The 18,725-nt window shown below is 35.9% G+C and overlaps 1 protein-coding gene across 1 annotated transcript; it reads left to right on the forward strand.

Annotated features, from left to right (window-relative positions):
• The first annotated feature begins 4,290 nt into the window (after positions 1-4,290).
• On the forward strand, positions 4,291-16,977 carry LOC128547990 (uncharacterized). Its single transcript, XM_053522155.1, has 3 exons — positions 4,291-4,423; positions 4,901-5,014; positions 9,703-16,977. Exons 1-3 carry the CDS (start codon positions 4,375-4,377, stop codon positions 14,475-14,477), a joined length of 4,938 nt encoding a protein of 1,645 aa, XP_053378130.1. The 5' UTR covers positions 4,291-4,374; the 3' UTR covers positions 14,478-16,977.
• The last annotated feature ends 1,748 nt before the right edge of the window (positions 16,978-18,725 follow it).

The following is an 18,725-nucleotide window of genomic DNA, read 5'->3' on the forward strand; positions in this document are numbered from 1 at the left end:
TTCAGAAACAAACTGCTCATTGTTATATTTATTTTCCTTTTTAATTTTCTGAACATAGCGTTTTAAAGGAAATGGCTGGTCTAATTTTTGAAAGAGTCTTGTTTTAAACAGTATGCTTAAGTGTAATTTCATATTTGGCTGTACTTCTTTATCTTTATTCCCCATCTATTTTCCTTTTTTTAATTAGATACACCCGTGATGGTCGGCAGATGGTGTATTGACTTTTTTCAAGATCTCGAAGAAGTCGAGATAACGAATTTCGACTGTACTATGTATATTCTATCAGCTTAAAAATGGTTAATTAGTGTTAATCGGCTATGATTGAAATCCTGATAGGGTAAGGTCGCAGTGACTCCTTTCCAAATGCCTTAAATAATCGAAGACCCTCAAACTATGCAGACACATGACTCATGTTTAGTTAATGATTCCAAAGGTGTTTGAGATCGTTGAGTCAAAGGTTAAGATTACAGTGACCTTTAGTACAAAAAGAAGTTTCAGCATGGATCCGTTTTGGTTTTCAGGTTTCTTGATCAAAGTACGTCATGGCCGCTGTCGTGACCAGTGTACAAATGGGCATAATGTGCGATTGTGTTGGTCGTCCGCTCGCCTGGTTGCAAATTAGCTTCCGTTCAATAACATCGGAAGTCTCTGACCTTTGCGTTGGGCATATTTTGCTCCGTAGTTCAGACATGTGACCATTATTAGAAAACAACCTTATATCTTTCCACTACAGTTGCCATTTGTTGCGGGCCAGCCGATGCATGGCTCTTGTCGAGTACTCTGTGCTCTGTGCTTTCGGGAAATCTATCCTTCCCTTTTAAAGTTTATATCTCTCCAATATACCTTGTAGAACTCTAGCTGTCGTTAAACCGTCTTAGCATGGGCTTTTCACGTTTTCCATTTCGGCAACATTCAACCTTTTTTTTATTGGAATTCACAAGATTACATTTCATTTTGATCTTACTTTACTTTGTCTTGTTCAATAAACGTTTCAATTTCAGTGAATATTTATATATATATATATATATATATATTTTCGTGAAATATTTAATTTTATTGACTGTACGTTTTTGTCTTCGATTTGCGTGCCACTTGTTTCTTATATATTTAATATTTATTTGTCTTTTTTCCCGTTCAGGAACAAACATACCATTTAAATTCTTGGATAAAGAAGTTTACATAAATTCCCCATACCGCTTCCTGTTTTTATATACTGAACAAAATAAGTAACTTCCGCTGTGTTTAAGTGCAGATGTACGTAAACATGAAAATAAAGGTTAAAATATTTTTATATGTATTGCAAGAGTATTTCAGTGTGAAAAATGATGAAATGGTTGATTAAATGAGGTAGGGGTCGTACACCAAAATCACACATTAATACCGGATATGACCACCTTGAGTATCGAGGACTGTCTGGCATCATTGGCGCATAGAACCGCCAAGTATGTTGATTTCGGCCTGTGGAATGTTGTTCCACTCCTGAATGTGTTAGTTAATTGACGTTCGACGGTAGAATAGGGCGACGTCTAACTCGCTGGTCCAAAATTTCCCACAGTTGTTCGATGGGATTCAGATCAGGGCTTTTGTCGAGCTAATAAAGGCAATGTTATTCGTCCTCGGGAAATTCACAGTATCTCTAGCTGTATGGCTGTTGAAACAGAGTGGTATTATTTTGAAACAGAGGGATGACGTGCCTCGCAAGAATCTCATATCGGTAGCGTTGGGCATTCGAATTCCCATCGATCACGAGGTGTGCGATAACCATGTGCAATACTTGCCCAGACCAAGAGACGGAACATCCACCCCCAAAACGATCTCGTCGGCATAACGTTCATTTCTTTTACGGTATACTCGAACCATGCCTCTAACCCTGCCATCACTTCGACGAATGGAAAATCTCGACTCGTCGGAGAAGAGAACACTATTCCATTGTTGCCTTAACCAGCGATGGTGTGTCGTGCCAAAATAACACGATTTAGGCGGTGACTTCGCGTCATAACACAGCCAACGTAAGGACGAGGTCCACGATGACCACCCTCGTGCAGATTATCGCGTACAGTTTGGTCAGATATTCGGTTGTTACGTGTACCAGGGGTGTTAGCAGCAGTTGCAGCGATTGCATAGGTTGGTGTTCATGATATAGCGGTCTTGCCCAGGCATCGTGACGCGCGGACGTCCACTACGTAGTAAATCTTCCGTACGCTCTGTTGCTTGAAACCGTTGCCTAAGGTTTCGAATAGCACGGCTAGAACTGCCAACAACCCTAGCAACCTAATTCGTACGTCGCCATACCAGCATTAAGCTTGCCAATTGCACGTTCATGTAAATTTGGTGGAATTCAAGGCATATAAAAAAGAAAGAAAACTGAATAAATTTCTTTTTTTTTCTCAACATGGTTTTTTATTGACATCAAAGTTAATAAGATCAGACTGAAAGGTTAGATTTTATAAACACGGATTATACTGATCCGTGCATGCACGAGGAAATCGAATTTAACGTTTTCTCTTTTTTTTAAATGAGTACAATCCAGTTATAATTGGTTTTATTTGACACTTAGTATGGATTTCTTTTTATCAAATCATGTATATCGTATATAACTGTTAAATTATTGATGAATGTCGTAAATCTTTTAATGAACTTTCAATCGCATCTGCGGTTTTCCGACCATTTCAAACGAGCAAATTTATACATGAATTAAGAGTCAAATACTTACTCACATTTGTTAATAAGATGCAGTGAAATTAATGTTTTATTATATGACCAGAATAATATTCTTTATTTTAAGATTTTCTATTTAGTGTAGACGAAGTCAAAAACTCAGACCCTGTGATTAATACACAATATCTTTTAAGATCGGTCTTAAAAGCCTATCAAGTTACGTGAAGTCACGGGAATGCGTTATTTATTTACACTAACGACGACGTGGCCCGAACAGAAAAGTAGGTCAGACGCACATGGCTGTGTAATTACCGGTCATTACGTAACGGTTTCAACGATCTATATTCGATGATTCTTTTCTTTTGGACTTTTTAAATATCTTTATTATCTTATATCAAGAAGTTTTATTTCGAAAGCAATGCTGCACACGGGATACATTCAAAAATGTATTACAACATTTTATAATTTATGTGTTGCTAGTCAAATCCCTGTGGTTATTAATAAATGGGAAAATCCAGTGTTGAAACCAAAACAAGATTTTCGGAAAATTATATTTCTAAATTTAGATTATTTATTTAGACAGCAACAGTGATTAATATGAATTTTCTTCTGCTGGTAAGATTTCCATTTATTTCTTAATATGCTGTTTTTATGTTTAACAAAGTTGCTGAAGGTGTTATATATTGAATTTAACTGTGTTCGACAAGGAAGTGCAACTGGGTCGTATAATTATGTTTTTACGTTTAATGCATTTTCGCTGAAGACATACTAATTACTATATATTGAATTTACCTGTGTTTGAAAAGGGTCATGATTACTCCACAGGTGCTCGTCCAGTCTTGGTGCCCATATATGGGTCCTCCATAAAAAAGTTAAAAACTACTGTTTTTAATCCTAAAACGAAAAAAAAAAATGTTTTTTTTTTTTACTCTACTGTACTGATACATTGAAAAGGTCCCTATGTTGCCGTAACGCTATGGAGGTTTACTAGGACACCCTGTGGAACAACCAAAATGTCCAGTTCAGTAACAATGCAGGCTACCTTGCTGCCATTTACACATCGGGCATTTAGAAAATAGTAAACAATCTTATTCTGCCTATTTAAAAGCCTTGAATAACTTACTTTTAAATTCAAACACGCCAACTTGTATAGACACTTGCAAAATAACAGTGACGATCGGCCATTTTGTTGCAAAACGAAAGTAGAAAACCCATGCCGTACTTGGCGTCTTTGAGTTTAAATGTAAGTTATTTAAGGCTGCAGACTAGGCAGAATAGGATTGTTTACTATTTTCTAAATGCCCGATGTGTAAACGACAGCAAGGTAGCCTGCATTGTTACTGAACTGGACATTTTGGTTGTTCCACAGCGTGTCCTAGTAAACCTCCATAGCGTTACGGCAACATTGGGACCTTTTCAATTTATCTGTATATACATGTAGTAAAAAAAAATTCAAAAATATTTTTTTTTGTTTAAGGATTAAATACGTTACTTTTTAACTTTTTTTATTGGGAAACCCATATATGGGCACCAAAACTGGACGAGCACCTGTGAAAGAAATAGGTTACATGGGAAAACAAAAGCTATGTAATGTCACATAAGCCATTTTTTAATTTTATTCATCCTGATTTACTTTGTTCTATTTCTTGTAGGATAACATATATACAAGATGATGATGTCAAAATAAGACGTTTAATCACTGAATTGACAGTTACAATGACGAGGAAACGCACCAGAAAGTCTGCACGTAAAAGGACAGAAGCAGGTGTGTTATTTGTCCATTTAGTTGGTCTGTCACAGAGACATCGTGAAAGTGTTTGATAGGTTCGGCAATAACCAGTCTAATACTCTAACCTGCAGTCATATGAACTAGACTAGTGTATTACCATTTTCCTCTTCAAACCTTAAATTATCGTATAATGTTCAGCTCTCTTCTAAACTAGATAGTTGTCACTAACATTCAGCAGAGTGTTTCATGAAATCCGTGTATAGAACAACAGCAAACTAACATAAATTTGCCAATTTCCTCAGTTACTTTGTAAATTGAATAAAATATATTTAAACTACATCCATTTAGCTTGAGCTCATTCCAAACATTTACAGAGAATTGTTATGGAAGTAATATCGTTCATTGTACAGTATTGTATTACTTAACTGGATTCTAATCTAGAGTCCAAATAGATTGTGTATATTTGCACGTGCATTTTGGCTATACAGGTTAGATATCTGCAATTTATTTTAGATACCGGAGAAAAAGTGATCAACATCAAAAACTGTCATACTGTACAGATTGGCCAAACTAACATATCAACTGTAGATACCGGCGATGACGAGTCTGCATCCAGTCAACTCACAGGTAATACCCGAATACAGGTGTACATTTGTCATAAAATTTGCGAAACTAGTACATGTACTTTTCAACTGAAAGTTAGCTCTCTTACGTTACAATATTTGTTTTTTTTTGAATCATAAAATGTTTGTATTTGAAGTTCACTTCGTTTTTACTATTAACGTTTCACAAAGTGCCTGCTGCACAGTAAATGGTTCAATTACGTTAGCATTAAAGGCCAAAAATAATTTATTACTTACCACCTTTTTGATGAAGGTAATTATCTTAGATAAAATTTATGAAACGGTAAAAGAAAAGATAACTTTCTACTAATTTGTTTCAATATCTACCATTTTACTTCAGTAGGTAGGTATCAGGAGGGACATTACAAATGCATAGTAAAACCTAAATATTACAGCTGTTTTAGAATCAATCCAAATGATATTTTTCTCTGTCAGGAGCACTAGTGGATATATTTGTTACTGAATACCTGGTTTGTCGCATAAAAGCTTTGTAAGTCATATTGTCTGTTGATTTTATGCGACATTAAATAAAAGCTTAGCTTTACCTTACCTGAAACACGTAGCTGAAAAACTCCCCAAATTTGATTGTGTAGATTAATTAAAGAAATCAAACAGGTTGTTTATGTTGATGAAATATATTTTTGCAATCAATATCACATGTCAAAACGCCCTGTGAAATACGAAAAACTTTTTCCCTGCCGAGAACACAAGTAAACATACTCTTTTAAAAAAAGAACATCCTTTCATTTTACAATATTTTCAAAATGTGTTAAAAATACAATGTCGTTGTTTACAAACGCAGAAGGACTGGTGTTAATTGCATACACCAAGATGTGAAGATATCATATGACTGTTCATCATTCTTTTAACTTCATTGAGTGCTGTGACATCAATCTTACCTTAAATGTTACATTAAAACAGTTTATGGACTGAAATATGAGCTTTAAGGAAGGTTTCTGCTTACTGTATTAGAACAAGTATTTAGAAATATATGTAATTGTCTGATAAAAAATTCTTTCAAAACAGCAAGCAACTTTCTTATCATTTTATCAATATGTATTTTGAGTGAGTTTTGTATTAAAGTTGCGGAAACTTTTACAGTGAGCATACTTTTGATAAGAAATATTGGGCCAAGAACGTTGTATGATTATGAACTGATGGGGACTTACTTGAATATTATATATATATATGTTGGAATACATTTCAAATTATAGCGATTTCATTGTGAAACTGCTTGTTGTTTCCATCCACATATTTATCGTAAACAAAATGAAGGATAGGAAGGTATACTACCACTACACTACCAAGTTGGATTGTCCGTTTGTTCTGCCGTACGTTCGTCCGTGCGTCCTTCGTCCGTGCACCTGTGATAACTCTTGAAAGGATGAGTGGATGGAGTTCATTATTGGTATACAAGTATATTACCTTAAGATTTCGGTTACAATCCATAAATTTTCCAGAGATAAGGCCGCTTTGCGACTTTCAGCAAACTGTTCGATATCCGTTTGGTAACTCTTGAAAGGATGAACGGATTGAAATTATTTTTGGTACACAGGTACGTGATTAAAAAATACAGGCTAAGTTCGATTTTGGTTACAGTCCACCAAGTTTTAGGGAAGTTATGTCCCCTTTTTTGTTTTTGTTTTGTTTTTGATATTCAGCAGAATGTCCTTGTCCGTTCGTTACTGACCGGTACCTGAGTCAAAAAAAAAACCATAACAGTATGTTCATTTCCTATTGTTGACTAGAATGTAACCACATCAATCTCAGTGCTTCTGTAACAATAGCTGTCTATTGCTTGCCATAAATCACAGGCCCATTGTCTAATTTGCATATGTTGACATCTTATGCTCCTCCGGCTTTGGCACAGATTTGGTACGTGAAATACTTTGTTTTTTGAAAGGCTGATTATAATTTGTAAGAACCACAGGCGACTTCTCTTGTATACATAGAGCATCTTGTCACAGAACAAATGCTGTCTAATCTTTATGACAGATTAGAGTTAGTATTAATTAATGCTTAATGGAGGTTAGCGTTTTCACAGCTAATTGATTAAGGACATTTTTTGACCATTTGAAGAAGTACATAAATATGCTCCATTTGAATATACAATAATGCAGTTAGTAAGTTCTTATTGACCATAGTGATCACTAAAATATAGAATATGTTTGAAAATAGACATTTTTTACATATGAATGCCCAAAATAGGCATTACTTTAGTTTATGTTACATCCGTCGACTGGCTACAGATATATCTTGACAATTACATTGGTAAATGGCTAGACATATTTAATCAAACAACATTTGTTTGCATGTCTGTGTATAAAATTAAGTGAGAGATTTATTAATATTGACCAAGACTAATGGGTATTTTTGTAATTTTCGTTTTATTTCTAAAAAAAATAATATAAACTTTTTTTCAAAAAGACTAACCTTTTCATGTATTTAGTCTCTTACATAAGGAGAGATGAAATTCCTTTTTCATTATATGAAAGAGAATATGTATAACGTGCAATTAATTAAGATGCATATATAAGGGAAGGATGTTACGGGGGACGGATGTTAAACATAACTTTTAGATTTTGTTGGAATTTTTTCCTTTTAATAATTATTCTTTTTGCTTTTCTTAGCTCACCTGTCACGTAGTGACAAGGTGAGCTTTTGTGATCGCCCTTCGTCCGTCGTCCGTCCGTCGTCCGTTCACAATTTCTTTCGATAGAACAACTTGCACACAACTTGTATTGGCATATCTCGGTTTCTTTCGAAAACTGGCCAGATCCCATCATGGGATCCAGAGTTATGGCCCCATAAAGGGCCAACATGTTCTATTTTGGCTTGTGAACAAGACAGAGACCACATGTTGCAATGGATTTTAATGAAACTTGCAAACAATTTGTATTGGCATAATATTTGCTATTTTGGCTTTTGCAGCCATAAAGATACTTCATTTATGGTTTGAATTGATACAAAATTGCAAAATATATTTAACAACAATAGATCGTGGATTCCATGATGAATCCGTCAGATCCAATCATTGGTTCCGGAGTTACGGCCCCTGATTGACCCCTGAAAGAGCCAAAATTTGTTAATTTTTACCTTGTGAACACGATAGAAGTGACATGTTATATTCGATTTTAACCACACTTACACACAACTTAAGTCACAATAAGATCTCAATTCCTTGCGAAAAGCGGCTTGATTCCTTCATGGGTTGTAGAGTTACTACCCCTGAAAGGTGCAAAATTTCCTATTTTGGCCCTTTCAGTCATATAGAGGTTTCATTTATGCTTTGATTTGAAACAAATTTGCACAGAATGTTTATCTTGATGACCTCATGGCCAAGTTCGAAACTGGGTCATGTGGGGTCAAAAACTAGGTTACCAGGTCAAATCAAAGGAAAAGCTTGTTACTTGGTCAGATTGTTTATCTTGATGATTCCTAGGCCAAGTTCGAAACTAGGTCATGTGGGGTCAAAAACTAGGTCACCCGGTCAAATCAAAGGAAAAACTTGTTGACACTCTTGAGGCCACGTTTATGACCCTATCTTCATGAAACTTGGTCAGAATGTTTATCTTGATGATTCCTATGCCAAGTTTGAAACTGGGTCATGTGGGATCCGAAACTAGGTCACCCGCTCAAATCAAAGGAAAAGCTTGTTAGCACTCTAGAGGCCATATTTATGACCCTATCTTCATGAAGCTTGGTAAAAATGTTTATTTTGATGATTCCTATGCCAAAGTTCGAAACTGGGTCATGTGGGGTTAAAAACTAGGTCACAACTCAAATCAAAGAAAAGCTTGTTAACACTGTAGAGGTCACATTTATGACCCTATCTTCATGAAGCTTGGTAAAAATGTTTATTTTGATGATTCCTATGCCAAAGTTCGAAACTGGGTCATGTGGGGTTAAAAACTAGGTCACAACTCAAATCAAAGAAAAGCTTGTTAACACTGTAGAGGTCACATTTATGACCCTATCTTCATGAAACTTGGTCAGAATATTTATCTTGATGATTCCAAGGCCAAGTTTAACAGGTGAGCGATATAGGGCCATCATGACCCTCTTGTTCATAATAAGTATGTAAAATATCGTTAGAAAGGATTGTTTTTCAATTCAGTGTTTTTTTGTCTACAAAATATATGCAAACTTGGTAAAATTAGTTATTTCTTGTTCTTAACATATAAAATACAATATTACTATTCTCTTGCTAAATGTGTATTTTTGCAATACATGTACATGTATGGCATACCTTATTCGAAAAAAACGAGACACTTTTTATTAAATCCGTTGTTGACTAAAATTGTCACTGTCTATATTCAAGTGTCACTAACCATATGAAATGTAATACAATTTTCCAATTCAGATTTATCATTTTAATTTACGGTATCAGTTCGAAGAAAAGCAAAATGCCTCATGCTAACGCATTTCAAGCAATAAATTGGCGCTTTATATGCCTTCAAAAATGGTAAAACATTCTGATACTCTGACTGATTATTTATTTCAAATGCATTGATGTAGTTCTAAGAACAACCAGAAAATTCAAAAACAAGGATTGTAGAAAGTTATTTTCTTTAAAAAGATTGCATTACATGAGGTCAATTTATTGTGCAGCAGGCCAAATTAAGTAAACAGCACTTCGACAGTATACCTGCATATCCCTTGTATCAGTCATTTGCAGGTTTCGTATTTCAGAATTATCAAGAAGTAACCGTGCTGGCAGTGAGACTTGTCTTCTTGTTCTCAAGAATCTACTCAAAGACAGAGGAAAGCCGTTACCACTGGAAGAATTAGGTGAGTGTGTCACGGAAATATTACAAAAAGGCGATTCCAAGTCATTTGAAGACCTATGCCATATGCCACTAAAGGACTATGTGTTAGTGAATAATAGTGACTTTCGTGTTTATCAAGAAAGATCAACAGTGTATGTTGCGCTGATTAAGAACAAAGATAACATAAGAAATGTTGGAGAGCAGCGTCAGGATGTTGATGACGGCGATTCATCAGGGGAATCACCATCTGCTTCAGATATTGGATCAAACGATTGGCAATATGTGTCGAAGAAACAAACAAAACACCGGCAACGAAATACCCCAAAACCCCTTGCAAGAGAAATAATATCTGATCGAAATGAGGAAGACCCGACAGTAAAGAAGTTCAAAGATCTCGTGGCTAAAAAGGAAGACAGAGACATATTGTTTATTCCAGATCATAAATTGTATGCCGAAAATCAAGGAAAGTGCATGCAAGACATTGTCTCTATGTGGAATACTCCACAAAGGACAAAGTCGTACATAATTATTGGCGTGGAGAAAACTGATGATGGACAGTTGCAGTTAAATGGTATAGACAAAGACTTTGACATTTCTATTTATGAAACCGAAACCCTTTTCAGTATAGATTTGTTTACTATGAGACCAATGTATCACTGTTTCATTGTTGAATATCAGTCAAAGTCTTTCGTTCTAGTAGAAATCGCTTCTAGTTGTGGTAAAGGACAACCTAGCATCGTAAAATGTTCATATGATAAGGATGGTGTATCTCTGAAAGAAAACGAATTATGGTACAGGAAAGGACGTACCAACGTTGTCTGTCCACCTACCGATTTAACTATTGGTTCTATCTACCAGTGGTTTTTAGGAGCTATGCCAGTTGTACCAATAGAAGCGGAACCAACAGAGGTAAGTTATAGAGAAACAGATATCGTTGTTTCCAGTGATAAGCAGGCAGCAGTTGACACAAACGAGAGGCTATCTGATGCTACATTTCCAGAAATAGGTAAGGACTTTGCACAGTTTTGGAGCTACGTAAATTCTTTCAAAGGGACCAATAGTTATATTTTGCTTTCCGGCGATGTTCCTAATGAGCAACTGAACTTGGCAAAACTTTCTTTGATAGACTGGGTAGCTGTGTATGATTTCGATGTTTTCAGTTGTTCGAACGGTTTATTCAATGCCGTCCAAGATTCCCTTGAAAGCAGACGGCATCTACGCATTGAAACCTGGAGGGAAGCTCCACCTTATCCGTCGGACGATGGCACATACTGGTGCTTTCTCCGAGGTCGTCGTGAACTATCGGATTCAAGGACTGACTCTCCCGATGGACTAATCGAGTCTCCTCAGAATTGGTTTAAAATAGCAAAATCCGGTCTGGTTGAAAATTGCGAGCAACTGGCAATCTTTTCGGACAATCACACGGTTTTTACAATCGTTATCTTGTGGCCAAAGAAAGAGGAACTTGTATCATTTATCAAGAAATATTTGGACAGATTAGTAGAAGTTCTTACACACTCTCCTAGAATTGTACTATGTCTAAACGAAGAACCAGCCACAGAAATGGGACAGTCGCAATTTAAATCTCTGTGTTATGAATATACTAACAATATTCATGTATGCAAGCTTAATTTTAGTAAGCTTTGTCTTGGAATAGGCAATTTCATTTCCAAGGAAGAACCATTACATTCTCAGTGCGAACTTCCAGTAGCGTGTTCGTATCTTACGCCTATAATCCCAGAGAAAGATACAGTGTGGTTGAAAGAGGATCTTGAGGTGCTGTACCTTGAAAATCCATACAAAAAGTCTTCAGATGGCGAGAACGTTAAAAATGAAATGATGAAGTTTTATAAGGGTGGTACATTACCCTGGTTTGCGAGATACCATAAAGATGCCGACAGCATAGATATAGAAAGAGACGAAATGAAAAGATTAGAGGAAATGATTCAAAACCATACTGATGACTACAGAACCTCAGTTATAACCGTTTGCCATGCCCCAGGATCAGGAGGAACAACTCTTGCTCAGAGGGCCTTATGGAACTTTCACAGACGCATTCCGTGTGCACAAGCACGAAGTGGCACATTTCTGAAATCCAGTGATCTTGAGAGAAAACTATCTTTTCTTTACGAGAAGACACAGTTACCCGTTCTTTTACTTATCGACGGTGAGGAAGATAGAAAGGTCAAGTATCTGTCTAATGCCTTGAGACGCACGATTATTCTACACGTGAAACGATTCCCTTGGAATATGCAGAAACTCGTAGAAAAGAATCAAAAGGACAAGATATATTTATCTGGACGTGTATCGGGAAGAGAAGCTGAAAAGCTTGCCGCAAAATTCGGTGAAGGATGTTCTAGCAAAATGAAAAAACGCCTTAAGAAAATGAGAGATGATATAAGTAAAAGGTTACATCACTACATGTATGAATTTGGCATGACAGTCTATCACCATGAATTCAAAGGTCTGATTTCCTACGTGAAAGGATACTTGCAACTTGAGAGAAACCCAACCCATGATTTATTACCTTGGCAACGGTGTCTTGGATATCTTTCTCTTGTGTATTATTATGGACAAACCTCTGTTCCGAGCCAGTTCTTCGCCGCTTTGTTTAGTAGACCTTCTGATTACGTGATGGAACTAGAAGAGGATTTTCCTTACCCAACATCAGAATTTGTGGTTTACGAATCACACGAAAGAAGAAGGAATACCCTTAGAATTTGTCACTACGAAATAGCAAAAGAAACACTGGAGCAGTTACTGTCAAGGCATTCGAGAGGAAAACCTAGTGCAAGGTCTTATTCTTTGAGCAGTTGTGCTCGTGGAAAGTTGGCGTCTTTTTGCAAAGAGTTCATTGAATACTGTAACAGGAAAAAGACAAAAGACAGCGTGTATTGCCAAACCATCAAGCATATACTTACAAAGACTTTCATTCACAGAGACGAAAGGGATAGAGGAGAAAATGAAGAACAAGACACAAGAAAGAAACAACAGGTATCCCAGCTTTTACTCGATATTCCCGCCAGTAAACCGTTGTTCACAGAAAGACTGCAGATACTTGAAACGCTATCAAGTTCCTTTCCAGACGATCCGAATTATCACGCACATGTTGGCCGTTTTCATGCATTCTGTGGGCCAGATAATGAGCAAAAGGCTGAAGATCGTTTCACAACTGCAATAAAGCTCTGTGAAAAGAAAAATAAAGGCAAGCAATTAGATGACCTTGACGACTCTATGAAGTCTACGCTAATGCATATATATCATATGTATGGTATTGTTAAAAAGCGCAAAGTTAGTTCCTTTACAGGAAAACAACAGAAAGACCAAGTAAAAATCATGTCCACAGAATCAGAGTTTAACGAGAAAATAACAGACTTGGTGCACACAGCAGAAATGGCAAGTGATTTTTTCACAACGAGCAGAGAAATGACTCCAGACGCATGTGACATCTTTACACATGCATTCACCAGCGAAATAGAAGTAAGACTTCAAATTTGTGATTATATTATGCGGCACTTTGACACAAAAGCTGAACCAGACAAGATTTTCAAAGCATTTCTGGATTCATCTGCCGATGAAGACAGTAAGTATTTTGTTGAAATTAGCATTCAGAAGATAGAAAGACTAATTCTTGAGTGCTACATGGACGTTAATTTGGAGTCGGCAGATCAAGCGACTTTGAGGAGGCTAGTGAAGTGGTACAATGCCTTGTTTAAACGTCAGATTTTACCAGAAGAGTCAACTACTTTGGACGATGAAGTGAGTGACATACGATTACAAATAACTTCTCTGAAATTACAATATGGTACCGGTACACAGAATCTAAGCATGGAGTGCATATTTGATGAGGATGCATTCAATAAAATCATAGATTTGTATGAGCAAATGTTTAAGCAAATACAAAGCAATGGTATTGGGGGAAAACTCGGCAAGAAAGAAATCGAATATGATTATAGAGAATGGATATTTGCCATTCGGCGGGATATCTGCCGAAAGACTTATGGAATTGAAGAAGTACTGGTGCATGTCCAAAACTGGCATCACCTCGTCCGTTCACCGATGTCAACGTATTACTTATTTGTTCTGAAGAGTCTTCTTGGGTTTGGCACAGAAACAACATCGGGGAAAACAGAATGCTTGTTAGCTGCAGAAAGTCTTAAATCTGAGCTGTTCAAAAAGAATAGTTTAGTAATTCGCCCTAAGTATCCTCGAGAATGGCTGGGGAGCTCGGGTGATGGCATACGAGTTCTTCAAACGACAAACAGGCGAATTGGATTAAACGAGAACAGAGAGGCTGGGCGCGGTCTCACTGATTTGGCAGTCTGCAAAGGAACAATCTGCCACCCAAATAATGGCAAGTTTGGGGGCCGAATAGCGTTAGATTTGAAGGTTAGCACAGTAAGCGTGTTTTACATTCCAAAGCATAGTAATCTTGAAGGACCTCGTTATGGCGGACAAAGAGTCGAGTTTAATCTCGCTTTTAGTGTAGAGCATGGATATGAGGCATTTCATGTCAAACTACTAAAGAGACATGGTTGTTCTTCATGCAGCGCAATGGTTGAATTCACAAGTGTAGACGAGTCACTGTCCTGTGCTTGTGGCGAAATGATACACAGAGATCATCTGAATGAGATCAAAACAGTACAAGAGGATACAGCAGAAATCGACATGTGTGGGGAGAGTCCTGAGGATACATAAATACGTTCTTGGAATATAGTTGTACCTTATTATACGCCCGAAGGGACTATTATGTTATACCCCCGGTGTCCGTCTGTCCGTCCGTTAGCAATTTCGTGTCCGCTCTGTAACTCTTGAACCCCTTGAAAGATTTGGCAGAAACTTGACACAAATGTTTACCGCATCAAGACGACGTGCAGAGCGCATGTTTCGAATGGCTTGCTTCAAGGTCAAGGTCACACTCGGGGGTCAAAGGTCATATGAGTTTGTTTCGTGTCCGCTCTGTAACTCTTGAACTGCTTGAAGGATTTCAAAGAAACTTGGCACAAATGTACACCACATCGAGACGACGTGCAAAGCGCGTGTTTCGGATGGCTTGCTTCAAGGTCAAGGTCACCCTTAGGGGTCAAAGGTCATATGACTTTGTTTCGTGTGTATATTGCTCTGCATTGCGGTGCTCTTGTTTTTATTTGGCCGATCCCTTTTTTGTTCACTTACAATAATTATTTTTTGAAATACTTCCCTTTTATATTACTATAAATAGCTTAGTTTGTAACTTTTTTATTATTGGCTGTAGGGAAAAACCACTTTTCTGTGGTACAACATGGATGGTACCTCCAATTTTTAGGTGTATTTTGACATATCTGTACCTGGTAAAGATTTTTTTGTGGACTTAGAATATTTTTTTTGAATTTCTTTCCTTTGTTGTTCCTGTCCTTCGGGCTTCAACAGTCAAGTTCTTTAAAATTTGCTCCCATCCTCTGATATAACCCTTCGGGCGTATATTGCCCCGCTTGGCGGAGCTGTTGTTGATCTTTGTCCTTGTTTTATTCCGTATGTTATAATTTATTTTGCTCATATGCCAGGTCAGACCATTTTAGAATTTAAAGGCAAACGAAGGGAATCAGACCACCTAGCTCTTGACCATTGTATAAAGAGGAACACTCTCGAGTTTGAAAGTACATTAAATGGTACATTTGATATTGTTGACACTTTATCCAGAGCCTTTGCTCTGATCTTAAATGCGGCTAGAGATGAAGAAATAAGATAGGTTTTTCCAGACGTTCATATTAGAAGCATTTACTGTAATAGATAGGTATATAGATTGTAGCTTCTAATAGTTGTTTCTTGGAGTAGTCTTCATGCAAGCTCTTTTTTAACAGTTTTGTTAGTGCTTGTCTTATGTGCCGGTATATTGAGTGAAAATACATCTGCACTTGTTATGTTGCTGTATATCTATGTAGCCCATTAGATGACTTGAATGTGTGCAGAAGCAGGTAAGTGAATAATAAATGTTTGTTTTTTGTATGGCTTGTTGCTTTTCGAAAATTTCATCTTAATGTTGTCAACGCTTTACGGTGACGATTGTATCAAAATGGCAATTGACTACATGAGGTCATATTAATAGCATGAAAGGAGTATACACTACAAGTAGTGGTCTTTTAGCACAGGTGGTCTCTTAATGCAACATAGTTAATTTTGTTCTTTAACATTGCATAAAGGAACTGTGGTCTCTTAATGCAAATGGTCTTTTAATAGACATGGTTTCAAGAGCAAGTTTGAATGTACATATCTCTTTACATTAAAGATATCCAATAGCTATTTTTCACTAAAATAGTTTATATTTACTTCAAAAGCAGAAAATCCTCATCAGATGTATTTTACTGTATTAAATATATAAATTAATTGTTCATGCAGTAACAGTCGATTGTTTATAAATTGTTTAGTTTTTTAGTGATATCACACTTTTATACTGTGTTCAGCTATACATGTATACGGCATATACTATTTTAACCTAATGAGTAGTACTGTTAATACACATTAGCTATATGTAGTATTCGTTTATGTTTTCAAACAAGAAAGTTTGGTCTAGTATACCTTTAACATTTTGAAATATTTCCAAGTCTCCTTGTGTAAGTGTCATAGGGCACGACGGGAGCTTCGATAGTAGGCAGAGCAGTTAATGAAATTATAGCGGATGTTGTTCTGAATTTAATTGTCGAAGCTCCCGTCGTGCCCTATGACATAAGCTTATGTATATCAAACAAATTGTCTGTCTCGGAAATCAAGGGTCTGTATACTGAACGCATAGCTTTTCATTTCTATATACACTGCATACTATTCATAAGTGATATATGTTGACGCCATCAGACACGTTTCTTAGTAATACTGCTAATAAATTAGATAATATAAATAGATCTACATAGTTACATAACCTCAACTGTATCAATTTTGAGTGTAACTTTATTTTTTGACTTTTAAGGAGACATCAGCAAAACGTTTAACAGCCTGATAAAAAAATTGCAGCATTATAAAATAAGTTATGTTTTGGATTCAAATACATAAGTTCTCCTTATAAATTTAGTGTACGAGGGTTAATAATAAATTAAAGTATTGATCAATCTTATTGTTGGTTCCAGAATGATGGTCGATTTCAAGAGTGTATATACATGAACTTGAAGGTCGCAATTTTTTTTAAATTACGCGACCGAACATGAAAACATATGCTTTAATATGTGCAGGGATTCAGTTCTTTCATTTGTAAAGACGAAACTTAAAGCTTTATCTCATGATTTACGTGATATTACTTAAAGCTTTTCTTAACAGAGAATTAAACAAAAAACCTTCAATACTCACATATGTTCTGTTTTCTTAATCTGGAGTTTTGATTTTCGAACTTTAAGCATGATTACACTGACGGCCTAAACATAATTGATTGAATCATCACTGCTGAAAATCGTCCATCGCTCAGGGAACAACTACGCATATAATACATAAGACTTCCTTGTTTACTCTGTGATACTGTATTACATGCATAACAAAATTAAAAGTGTGATTGTTGTTAATATTTTGCCACTAGTTTATGCTACATTTTGTTATTTTTGTAATTTAGTTTTATAGTTATTTGAATAAAATCCGAACAGCTGTTTAAATCTTGCCACCAGTGTGCTACTTTATACGTCTTTGAATGTTTATTTTTAGTTATTATAATATTATAACCAAAATAAAATACAACTGCTGTTTTACATCTTGTCACAATCATGCTTATTTTTGCTACTTTTGTATTTTTGTATTTAGTTAAAATATTTTATTTTTAATGAAAACGAACAATTACAACAAACTAACATTGTTCTATGGTATTTTAGTGTAATTTGTTACACAATGTATTGATTACTTGCATATTATATAGTCCTGGAATGTATTTTTCATAATGTTCCGTAGCTATACTGTCATTGTACTATTTTCGTTTTCGGTTGATTATCAAATACTTAAATTTATCACAAAAACTGCATTTCAGACTTACACCGAACTTGGTCTCTAGAATCCTGGCAATGCCCTCCCTCAAATGTATATAAATGGTTTCATCTGACCTCTTTTAGGGACCGCTAAAACTAAAAGTAGAAAAAAAATTTAAACGACTTCTTCTCATGAACCACGTGATGGATCTTTATCAAAATTAGGTTTTAGCATCATTATAAACTATTTGAAAAAGGGATACTTAGACTTAAAGGTAAAGATAGAGAACCTTCTTCCCATAAAGACACATGATTGATCTTCATGAAACTTCGTCTGTAGTATCATTTATAAGGCCCTATACCAAATTTATTAAAAATGGGAAAAGTGGCTCCTTTTCGTTCTTTTTAAGCTAAGAAATACAAGACCTTTTTAATAACTTTTGCCTCTTGATGGATTTTCATTACACTTGGTCTTTGCAATCATTGTAAGGTCTTATCTAAAATTTATTCAAATGAGGGCACTTGGCCTTTAGCATTCACAAAAGCCAAAAATAGAAACACCTATGACGACCTTTTCGATATTTCTTCATCAAACTTGGTTTTAGCATCATTATAAATTCCTGTCTTCATTTTGTTCAAATTGGGGCACACTTAACCCCTTTTGAGGGCTATTATAACTAAAAATAGCATTACATTTAGACAGTTTCTTCCCATGAAGAGCTTGATTGATTTTCATTAAACCTGATCTGTAGCATTCTAATTAAGTTTTAGGTTAAATTTCTTCAAATGGCTTATTTGGCCCCGTTAAGGGGACACTAGAGCTTAAACAACTTTTTAATTATCTTTTCCCTTGAACTGTTTGGCGGATCTTCATTCATGGTCCGTTGTAAGGTCCTGCTTCAAATTTGTTCAATTTAGGGCAGTTCACCTGTTCATATATTTCTACACTAAACACATCAATTACAAACCATAATTTTGTTTTTCATACATACATGTTAGGTCAAATAGTCAGTTACAGTTGAGTGACTTAGGA

Source organism: Mercenaria mercenaria, chromosome 13 (assembly GCF_021730395.1).
Source record: "Mercenaria mercenaria strain notata chromosome 13, MADL_Memer_1, whole genome shotgun sequence".
NCBI lineage: Eukaryota > Metazoa > Mollusca > Bivalvia > Venerida > Veneridae > Mercenaria > Mercenaria mercenaria.